The 19,563-nt window shown below is 47.0% G+C and overlaps 1 protein-coding gene across 1 annotated transcript in view; it reads right to left on the bottom strand.

Moving 5' to 3' along the window:
* The window catches only part of LOC145360858 (serine/threonine-protein kinase N2-like), a 144,923-nt gene that overhangs the window by 10,423 nt on the left and 114,937 nt on the right, over positions 1-19,563 (bottom strand). Inside the window, exons 13-19 of the mRNA XM_080216337.1 lie at positions 17,689-17,762; positions 17,381-17,456; positions 14,150-14,241; positions 12,519-12,695; positions 7,846-7,908; positions 5,557-5,633; positions 3,515-3,657 (exon numbers count right to left, since the gene is read on the bottom strand). Coding sequence (XP_080072463.1) covers positions 3,515-3,657; positions 5,557-5,633; positions 7,846-7,908; positions 12,519-12,695; positions 14,150-14,241; positions 17,381-17,456; positions 17,689-17,762 — 702 coding nt within the window. The remainder of the gene's footprint in view (positions 1-3,514; positions 3,658-5,556; positions 5,634-7,845; positions 7,909-12,518; positions 12,696-14,149; positions 14,242-17,380; positions 17,457-17,688; positions 17,763-19,563) is intronic.

Genomic DNA, 19,563 nt, shown 5'->3' with positions numbered 1-19,563 from the left:
TGGTATGGAGGGCATCACTTATGAGGACAGAGTCTTGGTTTGTTCTCACTGGAACGGGTTGACCTGACAGAAGTCTACAAGATCATTAGGGACACGGACAGAATGGATAGCCAGAAGCTTTCTCCCAGGGTGGAAGAGTCAATTACTAGGGGGCATAGGGTTAAGGTGCGAGGGTAAGGATTAAAGGAGATGTATAAGGTAGGATTTTTTTTCTTTTACACAGAGGGTAGTGGGTGCCTAGAACTCGCTGCCAGGAGAGGTAGTGGAAACAGATATGATAGTGACTTTTAAGGGGTGTCTGGACAAATACATGAATCTTGAGTCCACGACAGTCTGACCCAGAGGCGAGAGTGCTGCTGAAGGATCTATGGCTTCGGTCTCAGTATAGTGAGTGATGAGGATTTGGGGATTTATTCCTCACTGAATAACCAGCCTCTGATCGAGTTTTGTAGCCACCCAGGTGTCTGGTCCAATGACGTTTCTGGCCATCGGTGCCCTCCACGGTGTTGGGATGGTGGTGGGGGTGATGTGGCGGAAGCAGGGAGAGGTGGAGTTAGATGATAATGTTACTTAACTCCACAGCCGCTGCCGGATTTTTTGTTATTCATTCATGGGACACGGGCATCGCTGGCTAACCAGCATTTATTGTCCATCCCTAGTTGCCCGAAAGCAGTTGCGATTCAACCACATTGCTGTGGCTCTGGAGTTGTGTGTAGGCCAGAGCGGGTAAGGACGGCAGATTTCCTTCCTTAAAGGACATTAGTGAACCAGATGGATTTTTACAACAATTGACAACGTTTTCATGGTCATCATTAGATTCTTAATTCCAGATATATTTTTAATTGAATTCAAATTCCACCATCTGCAGTGGCGGGATTCAAACCCAGGTCCCAGAACATTAGCTGAGCTTCTGGATTAATAGTCTAGCGATAATACCACTAGGCCATCACCTCCTCTCTTGCTGAGTTTATCCAGCATTTGCTGTTTTTAATCCAGCGCATTCTTTCAATTGGAGCAAACTAAAGGTACTGACATGAACAACGATGGAAACTTGGCGAGTAGAGTTCTTTGCTTGGTATTTTTGGTTGCAGATCATTGTGCTTTGTTGGAGACACAGTTGAGGAGGGGTTACGTTTTCAGAGCCTGAGACCTGGTGAGGCATTGTTTTGAGGTGCCCACCTTATGCATTGGGAGAGCTCGCCTCTGGTCTACTGTTTGCTCTGAGCTTGTGTTGAGCCGAGCTTGACTCCGAGAGCCATTCTTTGCACTGACTCGTATTCCATCGACAGTGGTATGATCAGAGATAACATAATGGCATCGTGGAGAGGGAGAGGCTCAAACGTTCAAGGCATGAGTGGAGGCCCAGCCATAACTAGGCCAAAAGAATAATAGAGTACAAGAGTAAAGAGATAATGTCAAATCTGTACAAGACATTTTTGAAGTTATATTATGGAAAAGACATGAAACCACTCAAGTGGTGCCAGAGTGAGAAACAGTAGCACTGGTTATAAGACCGTGAGACATTGGAGCAGAATCAAGCCACTCAGCCCATCAAGTCTGCTGTGCCATTCAATCATGGCTGATACTTTTCTCATCCCCATTCTCCTGCCTTTTCCCCATACCTCTGACCCCTTACTAATCAAGAACCTATCTATCTCTGTGTTAAAGAGATTCAATGACCCCGGCCTCCACAGCCTTATGCGGCACAGAGTTCCACAGATTCACCACTTTCTGGCTGAAGAAATTCCTCCTCATCACTGTTTTAAAGGATCGTCCTTTTAGCCTGAGGTTGTGCCCTCTGGTTCTAGTTTTTCTTACTAGTGGAAACATTCTCTCCACGTCCACTCTATCCAGGCCTCGCAATATCCTGTCAGTTTCAATAAGATCCCCTCCCCCCCATCTTTCTAAACTCCAACAAGTACAGACCCAGAGTCCTCAACTGACCCTAATACGACAAGTTCTTCATTCCAGGGATCATCCTTGTTAAACTCCTCTGGACCCTTTCCAAGGTCAGCACATCCTTCCTTAGATACAGGGCCCAAAACTGCTCACAATACTCCATCCAGGAACTGATCCCATTGGGATAAAGAAGGCTACATGAAAATTCAATGAAGAGTTAAAATGATGAGGTAATATGCCAAAATCAATAGAGAGAATTCTTCTGGTGAGGGAGTTAGTGATGAGAGGTCAGGAGCAGAGTGTTGTGGAAGCATCAATGCTTTGCCACAGGGAGTGGTTGAGGGGCAAACCTTGCAACACATCAGGTCTGTAATGCAGATGATAAAGGGTTATTAGGGAAGAGAAATAGAGTATGTATTTGTTTTGGGGTTCTTTGCCGTGATCTTCTCCGATTCAAGAGAAACGACGCCAGCTGGTTGAGCAGGTATGGTGTGAAATATGTGACGGGGTAAGTAAAATTTATAAGTGTCAAAAGTAAGACTTACATTAACACTGCAATGAAGTTACTGTGAAATTCCCCAGTTGCCACATTCTGGCGCCTGTTCAGGTCAATGCATTTAACCAGCACGTCTTTCAGACGGTGGGAGGAAACTGGAGCACCGGAGGAAACCCACACAGATATGGAGAGAACATGCAGACTCGGCACAGACAGTGACCCAAGCCGGGAATCGAACCCAGGTCCCTGGCACTGTGAGGCAGCAGTGGTAACCACTCTGCCGCCCCAGGTTTGCAACACTCTTTCGCATATTTCACATAACGCTGGCTCAATTCATTTCAAGAAGGGATTGAGATGATTTTTGCTCTTCAAAAGGCATTCAGCAATATGGAGTTCGGTACCAGACCAGCCTCAATCTCTTAGACTGGCTTTTGTTTTATTCGTGGGGCATGGGCATCGCTGGCCGACCAGCATTTATTGCCCATCCCTAGTTGCCTTTTAACTGAGTACTCCTCGCTTTGGGTGTTATAATCACAGAGTTTGAGAGAGGACCGAGATTCAAATCCTGGTCAAACCCTTTGCTCTTGTTTCCTGTGGGGGAGGTGGTGGCCATTTCTATGGGCAATTGAGAGTCAACCACATTGCTGTGGCTCTGGAGTCACATGTAGGCCAGACCGGGAAGAATGGCAGTTTCCTTCCCTAAAGGGACATCAGTGAACCAGATGGGTTTTTCCCCACAATGGTTTCATGGTCAACAGTAGATTCTTAATTCCAGATTCTTTTTATTGAATTCAAATTCCATCAGCTGCCTTGGCAGGATTCGAACTTGGGTCCCCAGAACATTAGCTGAGTTTCTGGATTAACATTCCAGTGATAATACCACTAAGCCACCACTTCCCCCAGAGGAAACAAAAGCAAAGGGTTTGACCGGGATTTGAATCTCGGTCCTCTCACAAACTGTGATTATAACACCCAAAGCGAGGATCACATCCCTAGATCAATGCGGCCACCCGCTGCTTAGTGACCTCCTGTTCCCATATTCTGAACAGCTTTTTCCTAAGAAAGAGGAAACACTCAAGGACATAACCACATGGGTTTAGCGGAATAGTGATCACTCACCTCTCCCACCAGCATCTCGTAGATGAGGACACCAAGACCCCACCAATCCACAGCCCGGGTGTAGGACGTGTCAGTCAGAACCTCGGGAGCAAGGAATTCCGGTGTGCCACAGAACGTGCTTGTTCGCTCTCCATATCCCATATCTACAGTGATAAAACAGTTATTTGTCCAGATAGTTTGATCTGAATACATTAACAGAATGAACACAAATCTACACAATAAACCCAGAACGTGCAAAGCTACACCGAAACAACATGTCTTAGCACTGCTGGTATGGAAGTTGGGCTACAACAATTGTGAAAATTAAAGTGCCATAATTGTCAAATAATGGAAAATGATTATTAGCCAAACACAGCCTTCAGTAAGGCCAACACTGACATACGCAGGACAAGTGAGTATATCTAAAACTGTTCCATAAAAACTGCATTCCAGGTCAGGACAGCAGAAATTACTAAATAGTAAGATATGAGGACATGTTACGCTAATGAAGGATTAGTTTTCTATTGGGTAGAAAAGGGCAAAGGGCTGTGCTATGATTGGTGGATATATACGTCAATGGAAGATATTCCTGATTTGCTGTAATTAACTACAACTACTGAGCTGTTTCTCTAACCTCAGAACTGCTCCAGCCATTCCATGTTGGCTGTTGAGAGTTCTCCTTGTGCACAAGTAATTAAAGTCCTTGTACTGGATGCATGGTGTCCAGCATGGTTTGTGTTAAGAATCAGCTGAGTGCCTTTATATTGCTGTTACCCAAGAAAACACTAACACTGGCACGGAGGTCTAAAGGAAATCATCAGCTTCAGGGCCAAGTATTCACACAGGAACATAGCAATTCAGAGCAGAAGTTGGCAAATTCAGCCCTTCGAGTCTGCTCCACCATTCAGTCAGATCATGATTAATCCCTCCCTGGCTTCAAATCCACCTCCCCACATCTTCCCCCTATCCCTTTAACCTGCTTTTTTTTTTAATATCAGAAATATATCTATCTCCTCAGAATCATTTAATGATTCTGACTCCACTGTGCTATGGGACAGCGAGTTCCACAAGTTCATCTCCCTCTGTGAAAGTAAGCCCTTTGACAAAGTACTGCATGGTAGGTTGTAGCATAAGCTTAAATCGCATGGGATCCAGGGTGACATAGCCAGTTGAATACAAAATTAGCCTAACAACAGAAGACAGAGTGTGGTTATCAAGGGTTGTTTTTCAAATTGGGAGCCCTGTGACCAGTGGTGTGCCTCAGGGATCAGTGTTGGGTCCACCGTTATTTGTTATGTATATTAATGACTTTATGGGCCACGGTTAGTAAGTTTGCACATGACACTAAGACTGGTGGCACTGTGGATGGTGAAGTTTATTTAGGATCACAATGCTTGATCAACTGACCTAGTGGGCCGATAAATGCCAGGTGGCATTTAAGTTAGATAAATGTGAGGTGATGCATTTTGGTAGATCGAATCGGGGCAGGACTTAGTTAATCATAGAATTCTACAGTGCAGAAGGTGGCCATTCGGTACATTGGGTGTGCACTGACCACAATCATCCCACCCAGGTCCTACCCCCACAACAGGTCATTTACCCTTGCTAGTTCTTCTAACACTATAGGACAATTTAGAATGGCCAATCCATCTAACCTGCACATCTTTGGTAGGGCGTTGGGAGAATTACAGGACAGAGATCTAGGTTCATAGCTCCTTGAAAGTGGAGTCACAGGTGGACAGGTTGGTGAAGAAGGCATTCAACATGCTTGGTTTCGTCAGTCAGAACATTGAATACAGCTGGAGCTAGGATGTCTTGTTGAAGTTGTACAAGACATTTGTACAGCCGCATTTGGAATACTATGTACAGTTCTGGTCACCCTATTATAGAAAGGATATCATTAGACTGGAAAGAGTGCAGAAAAGATTTACTAGGATGCTACCCGGCCCTGGGCAAAGGGGGCACACACTGACCCGGCCCTGGGCAAAGGGGGCACACACTGACCCCAGCACTTGTAAAAGGGGTCATGCGCGTTGTGCTGAATTCAGAAAAGTGATACCAACCTTCCTTACAGAGTCCAAAATCAGCGATTTTCACATAACCCTCTGTGTCCAGCAGCAAGTTATCAAGCTTCAAGTCCCTGCAGGAACAAAAAACAATAGCTATATTGTAACCACTGCCAAAATAAACGATAACTTTAAATGAGGCAGAAGTGTTGGGGTCAGTTAAAATTCAAGGAGGAAGTCCATACACCTTTGGAACATTCCCAGAATAGCCGATGGTGCTTTACAGCCAGTGTGTTACTAGTTTCTAAGCATGCTCATTTTCGGATATCTTTGTATTACTGACCCAGAAGTGAGGATTAAAATACTGTGGGTAGTAAAGTAAAAGTAAGGTTTATTTTTTAGTCACAAGTAAACTTACATTAACACTGCAATGAATTTATCTGAAAATCCCCCAGTCGCCGCACTCTGGCTCCTGTTCAGATACATTGAGAATTTAGCACAGCCAATTCACTTAACCCATACACCTTTGGACTGTGGGAGGAAACCCATGAGGACACGAGTAGAATGTGCAGACTCCGCACAAACAGTGACCCAAGCCGGGAATCGAACCTGGGTCCCTGGCGCTGTGAGACAGCAGTGCTAACCATTACGCCACCCTAGATGGAGAGATGGGTAGAGGGAGAGATTTAGCATAGCCAGCGTGGGTTGGCAGGCACCACTTAAACATCGCTGCTTTAGTGAGAACCAGTTCCTGGTCTCCGTGTGACAATGTCTCATCCCTCCTGGTAACATGACAGTAAAACTCCGCTGCATCCTATTATAGAAAAAAGTTTGGGTGCCAGAGGATGAGACTCAGATGATCCAAAAGCGCTCGAATGGCTTTACCACAGGCACTGCATAATATCAAGATGTGCAGACCTCAAGGAACAGGTTCGACCTCTGCACTGAGCCACAACCTCATGTAAGCTTCAAACAGGTTAAAGGCACATATTATAGGCTAACCCCTGACTCAATCACAGATAAATGAAGCAATGACAATCACTTAATCCAGAGTCAGAGCAGGTTATTAATCCTAGTACAGCATAGCACAGATTCAGGCCATTTGTCTTATCTAGCCTGTGCTGGCTCAATCACACTCAATCCAATTAACTCCACTCCCTTTCTACACATCGTACAATCATATAATCCCTACAGTGCAGGAGGAGGCCAGTCAGCCCATCGAGTCTGCACTGAATCTCTGACAAAGCATCTCACCCAGCCCCGTTCCCCCACACTATCCCCATTATCCCACACATTGGTCATGCCCAATCCATCTAACGTGCACATCTTTGGACACTAAGGGTCAATTTAGAACGGCCAATCCACCTAACCCGCACATCTTTGGACTGTGTGAGGAAACTAGAGCACCCGGAGGAAACCCACGCACACATGGGGAGAACATGCAGACTCCACACAGACAGTGAACCAAGCAGGGAATTGAACCCGGGTCCCTAGCGCTGTGAGGCAGCAGTGTGAACCACCATGCCACCCAAAATTCTCTCACTGACAACCATTTCTCTAATATTCTTCTGAAAGGCCACAGGCTTCACATTGCAGCCTCTGAATACAAAATGTATTTAAGAACATAAGAAATAGCAGGAGTAGGCCATCTAGCCCTTCCAGCCTGCCCCGCCATTCAATAAGATCATGGCTGATCTGAAGTGGATCAGTTCCACTTTCCCGCTTTCTCCCCATAACCATGAATTCTCTTATCCGGGCAGCACAGTGACACAGTGGTTAGCACTGCTGCCTCACAGCACCAGGGATCTGGGTTCAATTCCCTGCTTGGGTCACTGTGTGGAGTTTGCACATTCTCCCCGTGTCTGCGTGGGTTTCCTCCAGGTGCTCTGCTTTTCTCCCGCAATCTGAAAGAAGCGCAGGTTAGGGTGCATTGACCCAAACAGGTGCCAGGGCGTGGCGACTAGGGGAATTTCACAGTAACTTCATTGCAGTGTTAATGTAAGCCTTACTTGCGACTAATGAATAAACTTTACATAAGCTTTTGTTCACTTCTTCAGTTTGAAACAAGGTTATTATTGTACATCAGTAACTGCTCATACTGAACCACAGGCAACTCCATTGTACAGTTTCACAACTCCAAAGCCACTATAACTCTCTTTTGCATCCCTTTGGCTAATTTTGAATATTTGCTGCTACTCCCTTTTCATCTAAGGACACTCATTTTGCTATCGAGCCCACGGTGTGAATCCTAACTTCACTAAAGATCTAGAAACATGCAAATTATCGGACGGGCTGTTCATCGGAGAATTCAAATGAGCTTGGTTATCTGGCTATGAGCTTTCTTACCTGTACACAATCTTGTTATTGTGAAGAAACTGCAGCCCAAGAACAACACACGCAGCGTAGAACCTGCAAAGGACAATTACAGATTTAATTTTCACTCTGTTTCTGAATCCACTCCCGTGAGTATCCAACCAGTCCGTGGAAAGTCTGCCTAAGACATTGTATGGCAAAGGAGTAAGCCTGAAACACATCTTCAGCAAGTTTATTCTCAGATAAGGTTAGCAAGGGGCGGGTTAGCATTGCTGCCTCATAGCTCCAGGGACCCGGGTTCAATTCCCAGCTTGGGTCACTGTCTGTGCAGAGTTTGGACATTCTCCGTGTCTGTGCGAGTTTCCTCCGGGTGCTCTGGTTTCTCCCACAGTCCACAGATGCGTGGGTTAGATTGATTGGCCATGCTAAATTGCTCCTTAGCATCCCGGGATGGACAGGTTAGAGGGATTAGCAGGGTAGATATGTGCGGTTAATATGTGGGGTTATGGTGATAGGGTCTAGGTGGGATTGTTGTCAATGCAGACACAACGGGCCAAATGGCCTCCTCCTGCATTGTAGGGATTCTATGGATGGAGACAGTGCTGACTGCTTCCCACACCTAGCTGTTCCAGCTTACACAATGCATGCACAACCAATTAAATTCAACTAGACAAATAAGATGACAAATCAAGACAGTAACCCCTTAAAGGGACATCACATCAAACAAAAGAAATCACAAGGAATCACACATGCAGTTTGGTCGACCCAATTCAGGCGAGAGCTCTAAACTAAATGGCAGAACCATAGTCACACAAAGCGATTGGGGAGTACAGCTCCACAGATCCTTAAAAGTGACAGCACAGGTGAAAAGTGTGATGAAGGAAGCGTATGACATGTTTTTCTTCATCAGACGGGGCAAAAGTTGGCAAATTATCCGAGTTACGTAAAACATTGGTTTGGCCACATTTGGAATACTGTATCCAGTTCTGGTCACCACATTACCAGGAGCAGGTGGTGGTTCTGGAGAGGGTATAGGAAAGGTTTACCAGGATGTTGCCTGGAACGGAGGGTATTCGCTATGAGGAGAGATTAAACCAGGATTGTTCTCCCTGGAAAGACGGAGGCTGAGGGGGCGACCTGATAGAAGTTTATAAAGTTATGAGGGGTGTGAATAGGGTGAACAGTTGGAAGCTTTTTTCCAGGGCAGAAATGAGAATTACAAGGGGGCACAAGTTCAAGGTAAGGGGGGGAAAGGTTCAGTGGAGATGTGCGGGGGATGTTTTTTTACACAGAGGGTGGTGGGGGCTTGGAAATCACTGCCAAGTGAAGTGCTTGAGGCAGATACGTTAGTGACATTTAAGACTTATTTGGATAGACATATGAACAGCCAGGGTATAGAGGGATATAGGTGGTTGGTCCAGATAGGACAACATGATCAATGCAGGCTCGGAGGGCCGAATGGCCTGTTACTGTGCTGTACTGTTCTTTCTTTGTATTAAATCAAAATGTGATTAACGGGGTCAGTCCCTGCAATGCCCAATGGGCACAGAAGGCATCAATGGCACCCTCGGACACCACATGTTCCCTCTCCAGGGACACTTGGCCACGTAGAGGGGCAGACCGTCGGGCTAGATAACCCCCTCGGTTGCTCACTCTCGGACCTGCTGCCAACGAGTCTGACCAGGCCCAGGAGGTTCACAAGGGAGGTCCTCTGCCTCCCCATCCCCGCCCCTCTGATCATTTATAGTGGTGTCAAAAACTTCCGAGTAAGAAAAAAATTAGAAAGTTAAGTTGATAGTTAGATAAAGAGAGGGTGGGAAGAGGTTGTGCGGAGGTTAAATAGAGGCACAGATGACTGCCCGTATACATTATTATTTGTGTGACAAGTTCTACACAATTCTGTGAGGTGATGCCTGTGATTATCGAGTGTTTGAATGAGAGAAATAAGTCTGGAATTGCTTTACTTATGACACAGAATCACGACTTGAGGGAATTTTTCCCGTACAAACTGAGTAATCTGAAATGAGCTGTCTGGAAGAATGGTGAAAGCAGATTTAATAGTACCTTTCCAAAGGCATCACTGGATGAATATCTGAAGGGAAAGTACTTAGAGTCTTGGGGAAAAAGCAGGGGAGTGGGACTAACTGGATCATTCTTTGGGTGGCATAGCGGCACAGTGGTTAGCACTGCTGCCTCATAGCACCAGGGACCTGCGTTTGATTCCCAACTCGTGTCACTGTCTGTGTGGAGCCTGCATATTCTCCCAGTGTCTGCGTGGGTTTCATAGAAATGAATGATTATGGAAACCCTACAATACAGAAAAAGGCCATTCAGCCCATAGCGTCTGCACCGACCACAATCCCACCCAGGCCCTACCCCTTCACATTTATCCACTAATCCCTCTAACCTATGCAACTCAGGACACTAAGGACAATGCTTAGCATGGCCAATTAACCTAACCTACACTTCTTTGGAGTGTGGGAGGAAACCAGAGCACCCAAAGGAAACCCATGCAGACACAAGGAGAATGTGCAAACTGCACACAGACAGTGACCCAAGCCAAGAATCGAACCTAGATCCCTGGAGCTGTGAAGAAGCAGTGCTAACCACTGTGCTGTGTTCCCGTGTTTCCTCCAGGAGCTCTGGTTTCTTCCCACAAAGATGTGTGGATCACACTGATTGGCCATATTAAATTGCTCCTTAGTGTCAGGGAGATTAGCAGGGTAAATATGTGGGGTTACCGGGATAGGGCCTTGGTGGGACGGTGGTCGGTGCAGACTTGATGGGTCAAATGGCCTCCTTCTGCACTGTAGGGATTCTATGATTCTATTCCATGGTTCAGGCGAGATCAAATGGCCTCATTCTCTGCTGCATCTTCATATGAATTTAAAGATCCACAGTGGGATTACTGAATCTGCTTAGCTCAGTTAGCTGGATGGCTGGTTAGTGACACCTAGAGGTCATAGACGTTTACAGCAGGGAAAACACACAGTGCAGGCTCAATTCCCGTGCTAGCTGAGCTTATTCATGATGGCCCCGCCTTCTCAACCTTGCCCCACGTGGTGGTCCTCAGGTTAAATCACCATCAATCAGCTCCCCTTCCTCTAAGGGAACCAGAGCCTCTGGTTATCTGAGACTTGGTGATTTTACCGACAGACCTCAGGAAAGGAAGATAGATTGGTTTGAATGAAATACTCACTGACATCTCCAAAGAATGAGAGAGACAGTTCAATGTAGAATCAGAGCACAGGTGGTCATTTGGCCAACGTACCTGTGCTTTCTCTCTGAAAGAGACACAAACCCACCTCAACTGCTGTCTTCACCGCCGCCCCCCCCCCAACCCTCACAATGTTCCTTCCATTGTCAGTAACGCAATTCCTTCTTGAAAGCCACTAATGAATCTGCTTCCTCAGCCCATTTCAGAACAACCTGCTGTGTAAAACGCCAACTCCTTATCTGTCCCATTCTTCTGCCTTTAACCATCAATCTGTTTCCATAGCACCATAGAAACCCCTACAGAGCAAAAAAGAGGCCATTCAGCCCATTGAGTCGGCACTGACTCTCCAAAAGACCATTGGACATAGACCCTGCACCTTATCCCCATAACCCCGTGCATTTAACACGGCAAATCCACTTAATCCCCGCATCTTTGGACTGTGGGAGGAAACCAGAGCACCTGGAGGAAACCCACGCAGACACAGCGAGAGAGACACAAGGCCAGATTTGAACCCAGATTTACTATGCAGTGAGGCAGCAGTGCTGCTTGGTGGCACAGTGGTTAGCACTGCGGCCTCACAGCGCCTGGGACCCAGGTTTGGTTCCCAGCTTGGGTCACTGCCTGTGCAGAGTCTGCACGTTCTCCCCGTATTTGCATGGGTTTCCTCCAGATGCTCCGGTTTCCTCCCACAATCCAGAAAGATATGTTGGTTAGGTGCACTGGCCATGCTAAATTCTCCCAGTAACTTCACTGCAGTGTTAATGTAAGCCCACATGTGACAATAAAAAAACTTAAGCTAACCACTGTTCCACCATGTCGCTCAATTTTAGTTTGTTAGCCTGTCCACACAATGTCAACATTCCTTGCCCACCCCTCCACTGTACCTCAACTACATCCCCTCCACCCCTACCCCAATAACATTCCCCCTCCACCCACACCCGTACCCCAACTACATCCCCCCTCCACCCACACCCGTACTCGTACCCCAACTATATCCTAACTACATCCACACCCAGTCCCACCTTCTGGCACTTGGAATAACTTCCCCCTTCCTACTCTAGAAATATATCCCTATCATCCTGAACACCTCTAAATCCCCCTCTATCCTTCCATGGTGTACGGAGAATAATCTCAGCTTCCAGGCTCCCTGGCTAACCAATCCCTGGCACCATTCCTATCTCCTCTTTATTCCTCCCAGACCAAGACATCCCCTCTCCCTCCTCCTCTCCTGCAGAGGACGATGCACGTCTGCCCAAGCAGCCCTCAGTCTCACATGTCACTCAAAAAACGGCATCGCTGGCAAGGCAGCCCCCTCTCCACACTACACCGGAGAGTCAGCCTAGATGTGTGTGCAGGAAGCTTGCAGTTCGAAGGCAGGTACTTGACCAATTGATCACCCCCCTCCCCCAGGCTGACAAAGCTGCACTACAGGTCGAGGTTCCAGGCGACGGACAAGCGTTACGGAAGCAGCAGTGTCTGAGGTACTCACACAGCCCGGGGCTCCGAGAAGACATCAGCATGAATGTGCATCATCAGATCCCCTCCAGCCGTGTATTCCATCACAAAACACACATGTTCCGGAGTTTGAAAGCACGCAAAAAGATTGACGAGGAACGGGTGATTGGAGGTGTTCACTGTCTCGAAGATCCGTTTCTCACACATCAGACTGCAGAGACAACACAATAATTAAAACCATCGGCTGACGCAGAGATCTGTAGCAGCGTTACTTGGGAGAACAGAAAATATTAAACACAGTCTGTCCACTGGACTGAGCGGAGTGTTAAACGCAATCCACCCAGGGACTAATCGCAGTGTTAAACACAGCCTGTATACGGGACTGAGCACAGTGTTAAATGCAGTGTGTACACTGGACTGATCATAGTGTTAAATGCAGTCTGTAAGGAGACCGAGCACAATGTTAAATATAGCCTGTACAATGGACTGATCGCGATGTTAAACGCAGCATGTATATTGGACTGAGCGCAGTGTTAAATACAGTGTGTACAGGGACTGAGAGCAGTGTTAAATATAGCCTGTGCAATGGACTGATCGCTATGTTAAACGCAGTCTGTACCTTGGACTGAGCGCAGTGTTAAATGCAGTGTGTACAGGGACTGAGCACAGTGTTAAATGCAGTCTGTACACTGGACTGAGCGTAGTGTTAAACGCAGTCTGTACCCTGGACTGAGCACAGTGTTAAACACAGTCTGTACCCTGGACTGAGCACAGTGTTAAACACAGTCTGTACCCTGGACTGAGCACAGTGTTAAACACAGTCTGTACCCTGGACTGAGCACAGTGTTAAACACAGTCTGTACCCTGGACTGAGCACAGTGTTAAACACAGTCTGTACCCTGGACTGAGCACAGTGTTAAATGCAGTCTGTACACTGGACCTAGCACAGTGTTAAATGCACCCTATCCACTGGACTGACTGCAGCGTTAAACACAGCCTGTCCAGGGACTGAGCGCAGTGTTAAACGCAATCCATGTAGTTGATTGACTGCAAGAGGCCATCATTAAAAGACAATCATCCAAAAATGCAACTGTGGAAACTTCCTTTCCCAGGGACTGGTGAGGGGGTGCAACCTGCTGCCACAAGTAGCTGCGACACGTAGGAACGGAAAGCAAAGAATCAAATTATGTTGATAAGGTGAGAAGTACCAGGGTGTGGAAGCAGTTCGCCTCCATCAACATGGACTAGTTGGGTCGAAGGGCCTGTTACTGTGTGGTGCTGAATATTGTAATCAATGCTCGACAGCACAGTGGCCCAGTGGTTAGCACTGCTGCCTCAGTGTCAGGGACCCAGGTTCGATTCCCGGCTTGGGCTACTGTCGGTGTGGAGTTTGCACGTTCTCCTCGTGTCTGTGTGGGTTTCCTCCGGGCGCTCCCGTTTCCTCCCACAGTCCAAACATGTGCGGGTTGGATGGATTGGCCATGATAAATTGTCCGTTGTGTCAGGGCATTAGCAGGGTAAAGATGTGGGGTTATGGGGATAGGGCTGGATGGGATTGTGGTCGGTGCAGACCCAATGGGCCGGATGTCGTCCTCCTGCATTTAGAGATTGTACAGATTCCATAAAACTCAGTGTAAATCTGTTTAAAAAGCAAGCAATTCTCACCTGTCAACCTCATCCCTTGCAACAATATCTCCTTTCTTCAAGGCTTTAATGGCAAACAGTTGTCCTGATTTTTTGTACTCCGACAGCAGCACCTGTTGTAAGGAAAAACCCAAGGTGTCCAAAATGAAAGCTTTTTGATCGCTGTGACATGTGGTTCAGTTTCCATCCCTTCGTCTGGCATAGATAACTTTGAGTGGCTCCAACCCAAGAACCAGAGAATGAATGGCATAGTGGCACTGCTGTCTCATAGCGCCAGGGACCCAGGTTTGATTCCTGGCTTGGCTCACTGACTGTCTGGAGTTTGCACATTCTCCTTGTGTCTGCGTGGGTTTCCTCCAGGTGCTCCGGTTTCCTCCCACAGTTTGAAAGATGTGCTGGTTAGGTGCGCTGGCCGTGCTAAATTCTCCCTCAGTGTACCCGAACAGGTGCCGGAGTGTGGCGACTAGGGGATTTTCACAGTAACTTCATTGCAGTGTTAATGAAAGCCTACTTGTGACTAATAAATAAACTTTAAACTTTCATCTAAGTGCTGCTGAGGTTATTCTTCTTCATCCCTCAAACATGAGTGTCGCTGACTCAGCCAGCAGTTATTGCCCATCCCTGAATGCCCTCGAGAAGGTGTTGGTGAACTGCCTTCTTGAGCTGCTGCTGTCCCTGAGGTGTAGGCACATCCACAGTGCCAATTACATCGTCACTTCCCCTCACAAGAATATAAATGGGGATAGTTGGAAGACAAGGGTGGGAGAGCAGTGGGGAAGGGGGAAATAGGATTGACTGTGAACTCTCTTTAGCAGACAAAGAAGCTGTGCCTTTGCTTTATCATCATCACCTTGAGCACGTCACGGTGGCACAGTGGTTAGCACTGCAGCCTCAGTGCCAGGGACCCCAGTTCGATTCCTGGCTTGGGTCACTGTCTGCGTGGAGCTTGCACATTCTATGTCCATGTGGGTTTCCTCCAATTGCTCCAGTTTCCTCTCACAGTTTGAAAGACACGATGGTTGGGTGGATTGGCCATACTAAATTGCTCCTTAGTGTTCCACAATGAGAAGGCTGGAGGTATTAGCAGGGCAAATATGTGGGATAGGGAATGGGGCTGGGTAAGATGGTCTTTCGGAGTGCAGGCATGATGGGCAGAGTGGCCTCTTTCTGCACTGTAGGGATTCTATGTTTCCAACTGTGGATCCAGCTAACTGTGGGCGTTACTGGCCAGGCCAATGATTATTGCCCATTTCCAATATGCCTTTGAGGAAGTGCATTGTACCTTCTTCTACCGCTGCAGGGAGGGACGTCAGATATTTTGACCCAGCGACAATGAAGTATTGGTTCCGTTCCTTGGATGCCGTTCCATGTCAGGATTGGTTTGTGATCAGAAAGCTCCAAGCCCAGTGAGGAAGGAGGCAGTGTTGGATCAGGTTCTGGCAAATAGGGTGGGTCAAGTGACAGTCAGGTAACCTTTTGGGAACAGTGGTCACCTGGTGTGGGTTAGCCAAGGAAAAGGACAGGGATCCCTCAGGATTTGGAATATTTCTATGACATCTCCTCTCAGCTGCCTTCTCTCCAAGGAGAACATTCCCAACCTATCTTCAGTTTCTCATCCCCATAAACTTCTTCTGCACTCTCTCACCTCCGCCTTTCCCAAAGCATGGTGCCCAATACTGAATACCGTATTTCAGCTGAGAGATTTACATGTATCTTAACCTCCTTGCTTTCACCAACAACCTGTCCTGGTCCCCTCCATGCTGACACTATAGTTAAGAAAGCCCACCAGCACCTCTAATTTCTCAGCAGACTAAGGAAATTTGGCATGTCAGAAATGACACACCAACTTTTACAGATACACCATAGGAAGCATTCTTTCTGGTTGTATCACAGCCTGGTATGGGCTCCTGCTCTGACCAAGACCGCAAGAAACTACAAAAGGCCGTGAATGTAGCCCAATCCATCACGCAAACCAGCCTCCCATCAATTGACTTTGTCTACACTTCCCGCTGCCTCAGCAAAGCAGCCAGCATAATCAAGAACCCCACACATCCCGGACATTCTCTCTTCCACCTTCTTCTGTCGGGAAAAAGATACAAAAGTCTGAGGACATGTACCAACCGACTCAAGAACAGCTTCTTCCCTGCTGTTGTCAGACTTTTGAATGGACCTACTTTGAATTAAGTTGATCTTTCTCTACACCCTAACTATGACTGTAACACTACATTCTGCACTCTCCCTTTTCCTTCTCTATGAACGGTATGCTTTGTCTGTATAGTGCAAGTAGCAATACTTTTCACTTAATACATGTGACAATAATAAAAGTCAAATTAAATCATTCTACTCTAATTACTAAATTCTACAGCTGACCTTTTCCAGCCCTTCCCACCAGTGGGATCTTCCAGTCCTGCTGACGTGACCTCCTGTGGCACGTTCCCAGACAGTGGAGAATATGAGGCTCGCAAAATCCCGCAGACATTGGTAGCAATGGAAGCACAGATGGGTCGCTGCCGCTGCACAAGATGCAGCAGCAGGTGGGGGGGCATGTTTGGTGTCAGAAAATCCTGTCCTCCACAGTGGTTAGCACTGCTGCCTCACAGCGTCAGGGACCCAGGTTCAATTCCCAGCTTGGGTCTGTGTGGAGTCTGCACCTTCTCCCCATGTTTGCATGGGTTTTCTCCCACACTCTGAAAAACGTGTCGGTTAGGTGCATTGACCTGAACAGGCACCGGAGTGTGGTGACTAGGGGAGTTTTATTGTAACTTCATTGTAGTGTTTACATAAGCCTTACTCATGGCACTAATGAATAACTTTAAAAAACTTTAGGACACAGTGTGTGTTATTAAACCATTCTCTCACCCTGTCCTGCCACATTTAACAGCTTTCAGGCAAACCCTCTCCCAAAGCTGAGGTCAAGCATGACCTCAGCTGTCTGCGTGACCCAGGGCTCAGTTTCTTCTCTGCCTGCAGACTACCCTCACCCTCACTGACATCCTCTCTGCATTATCCTATAGCCATGTCCCAAAATACCCCAGCACAACATTTGCCAGGAATACCTTGCGTCTTACACCCTGTGTCTTTGGCCTCCCGAGCATCACACCTCCCCAAGACCCTCCTCCCACCTCCCATCTCCCCCACACCACCCCACTTCCCGACATCCCAGCACCCCTTCTCCCCCATTTCCGCATCCCCCTCCCCTCCCATACAGCCCGAATAACCAATGTGAAAATCCCAAATCATTTGGATTCTTACCTTTCCAAAGTGTCCCCTGCCCAGGACGGCGATCAGTTTGAAATCGTCCAGACTCAGCGAGGATTTCAGCTGTGGGCTGTGTGCAGGAATAAGAAACAGGCATCAGCGCAAAGATTTAACTCCCCGGTAGGGTTCAGTCTTTGCTGAAGTGATCTTGGTGTTTAACACCCAAGCAAAAAGCCCCCAAATTGCTGCAACTTCACGGGTCAGATAACAAAAGGGTTTTGGTGATTTGAATAACAATAAACGTCCCGACCTGATCCAGCGCCCAGTGGAGAAATACAGAAGGCACTGTGAAATAGACATACCTTTGCCGATTACCATCTGTGTCAGATATTGACGGAACTCGCCGAACTGGGGAAACTGCCTGTGTGGCATCAGTCTGGAAAAGTGAAACGTAAAAAATTGAAGCATGAATAGGTAAGAAAGTGTTGGAAAATCTCAGCAGGTCTGACAGTGACTCTGGAGGAAAAACAGAGCTAACGTTCTGAGGGGCCCAGTGGTTAGCACTGCTGCCTCACAGTGTCAGGGATCTGGGTTCAATTCCGACCTAGGGTCATTGTCTGAGTGGAGTTTGCACATTCTCCCTGTGTCTGCATGGGTTTCCTCCAGGTGCTCCAGTTTCCTCCACATTCTGAAAAACATGTGGGTTAAGTGGATTGGCCATGCTAAATTTGCCCCTTAGTGTTGCAAGCTTCAGGGAAGTAGCAGGGTAAGTACGTGGGGTTACGGGGTAAGCCTGGGTATAAGTTGGTGCAGACTTGATGGGTCTCCTTCTGCATTGTAGGGATTCTATGAGCCTGGATGAAGCTTCATCAAAGCTCTGACAAAGTGCCATGCTGACTCGAAACGTTGGCTCTATTCTCTCTCCACAAAGGCTGTCAGACCTGCCGAGATTTTCCAACATTTTCTGTTTTTGTTTCAGATTCCAGCATCCACAGAATTTCACTTCCACCCAATGAAGAGACCACTTCAGGAGTCTACCCTTTATAATACTTACCAGACTGCACCTTCAACCAACAACGCCTCTCTCAAACTGCTCTTATATATCTTTAGCGTGTAGCCAACTAAACTCAACAAACCGAGAGACAGTTTAAATGAGCAGCCCATTAAAGGGATGTGGCATCAACATAAAACATATCACACATTAAACCAGAATGCAATAGTGTGGATGTGGAGAGGATGTTTCCATTAGTAGGAAAAACTAGAACCAGAGGACACAACCTCAGGCTAAAGGGATGTTTCTTTAAAATGTAGATGAGGAGGAATTTCTTCAGCCAGAGAGTGATGAATCTGTGGAACTCTTTGCCGCAGAAGGCTGTGGGGGCCAGGTCAGTGAATGTCTTTAACACAGAGATAGATAGGTTCTTTATTAATAAGGGGATCAGGGGTTATGGGGAAAAGGCAGGAGAATGGGGATGAGAAAAATATCAGCCATGATTGAATAGTGGAGCAGACTCAGTAGGCCAAGTGGCCTAATTCTGCTCCTGTCTCTTATGGTGATTCTAAAGATTGATAAACCAGCCCCAGTCCCTCCAATGTCCATCAGGCACAGAAGGTCCCACTCCTATACAGGAGCATGGGTGAGCCCCTAGTAAATATTCACTGTCCAAATGCAGTTAAACACACAAATAAGAAACAATTAAATGCTTTCTTCCATCTCTGTAGCACAGTGATTAGCACTGCTGCCTCACAGTGCCAGGGACCCGTGTTCGATTCCCGGATTGGGTCACTGTGTGTATGGAGTTTACATTCTTCCTGTGTCTGCGTGGGTTTCCTCCGGGTGCTCCGGTTTCCTCCCACATTCTGAAAGACGTGATGGTTAGCTACATTGACCGAACAGGCGCCGACGACTAGGGGAATTTCACAGTAACTTCATTGCAGTGTTAATGTCAGGCTTATTTTTGACTCATGAATAAATAAACTTTTTGTATCTACAACCAAACTTACAAAACAAAAGATTGCCAACTTGCTGAACAGGCAATGGGGTATATTACCTCCAGGGAGAGAGTCGCACAAAGGCAGAAACCTGACCTGTGTAAACTACCAAATAGCTTGGTGGGGAGGCAGCCTAGTCCTCAAGTATCAAACACCCCACTGACGAGAGATTCGCTTGGAGGTCAAACTGACTAAGCCCGTACTGAGGGAGCTGACCACAGACATCTCGGATACAATAACCAACA

Source organism: Carcharhinus amblyrhynchos, chromosome 33 (genome assembly GCF_965287045.1).
Source record: "Carcharhinus amblyrhynchos chromosome 33, sCarAmb.v2.hapA, whole genome shotgun sequence".
Taxonomy (NCBI): domain Eukaryota; kingdom Metazoa; phylum Chordata; class Chondrichthyes; order Carcharhiniformes; family Carcharhinidae; genus Carcharhinus; species Carcharhinus amblyrhynchos.
The sequence above is the reverse complement of the archived record's forward strand: the minus strand, read 5'-3'. Positions and strand labels throughout refer to the sequence as shown.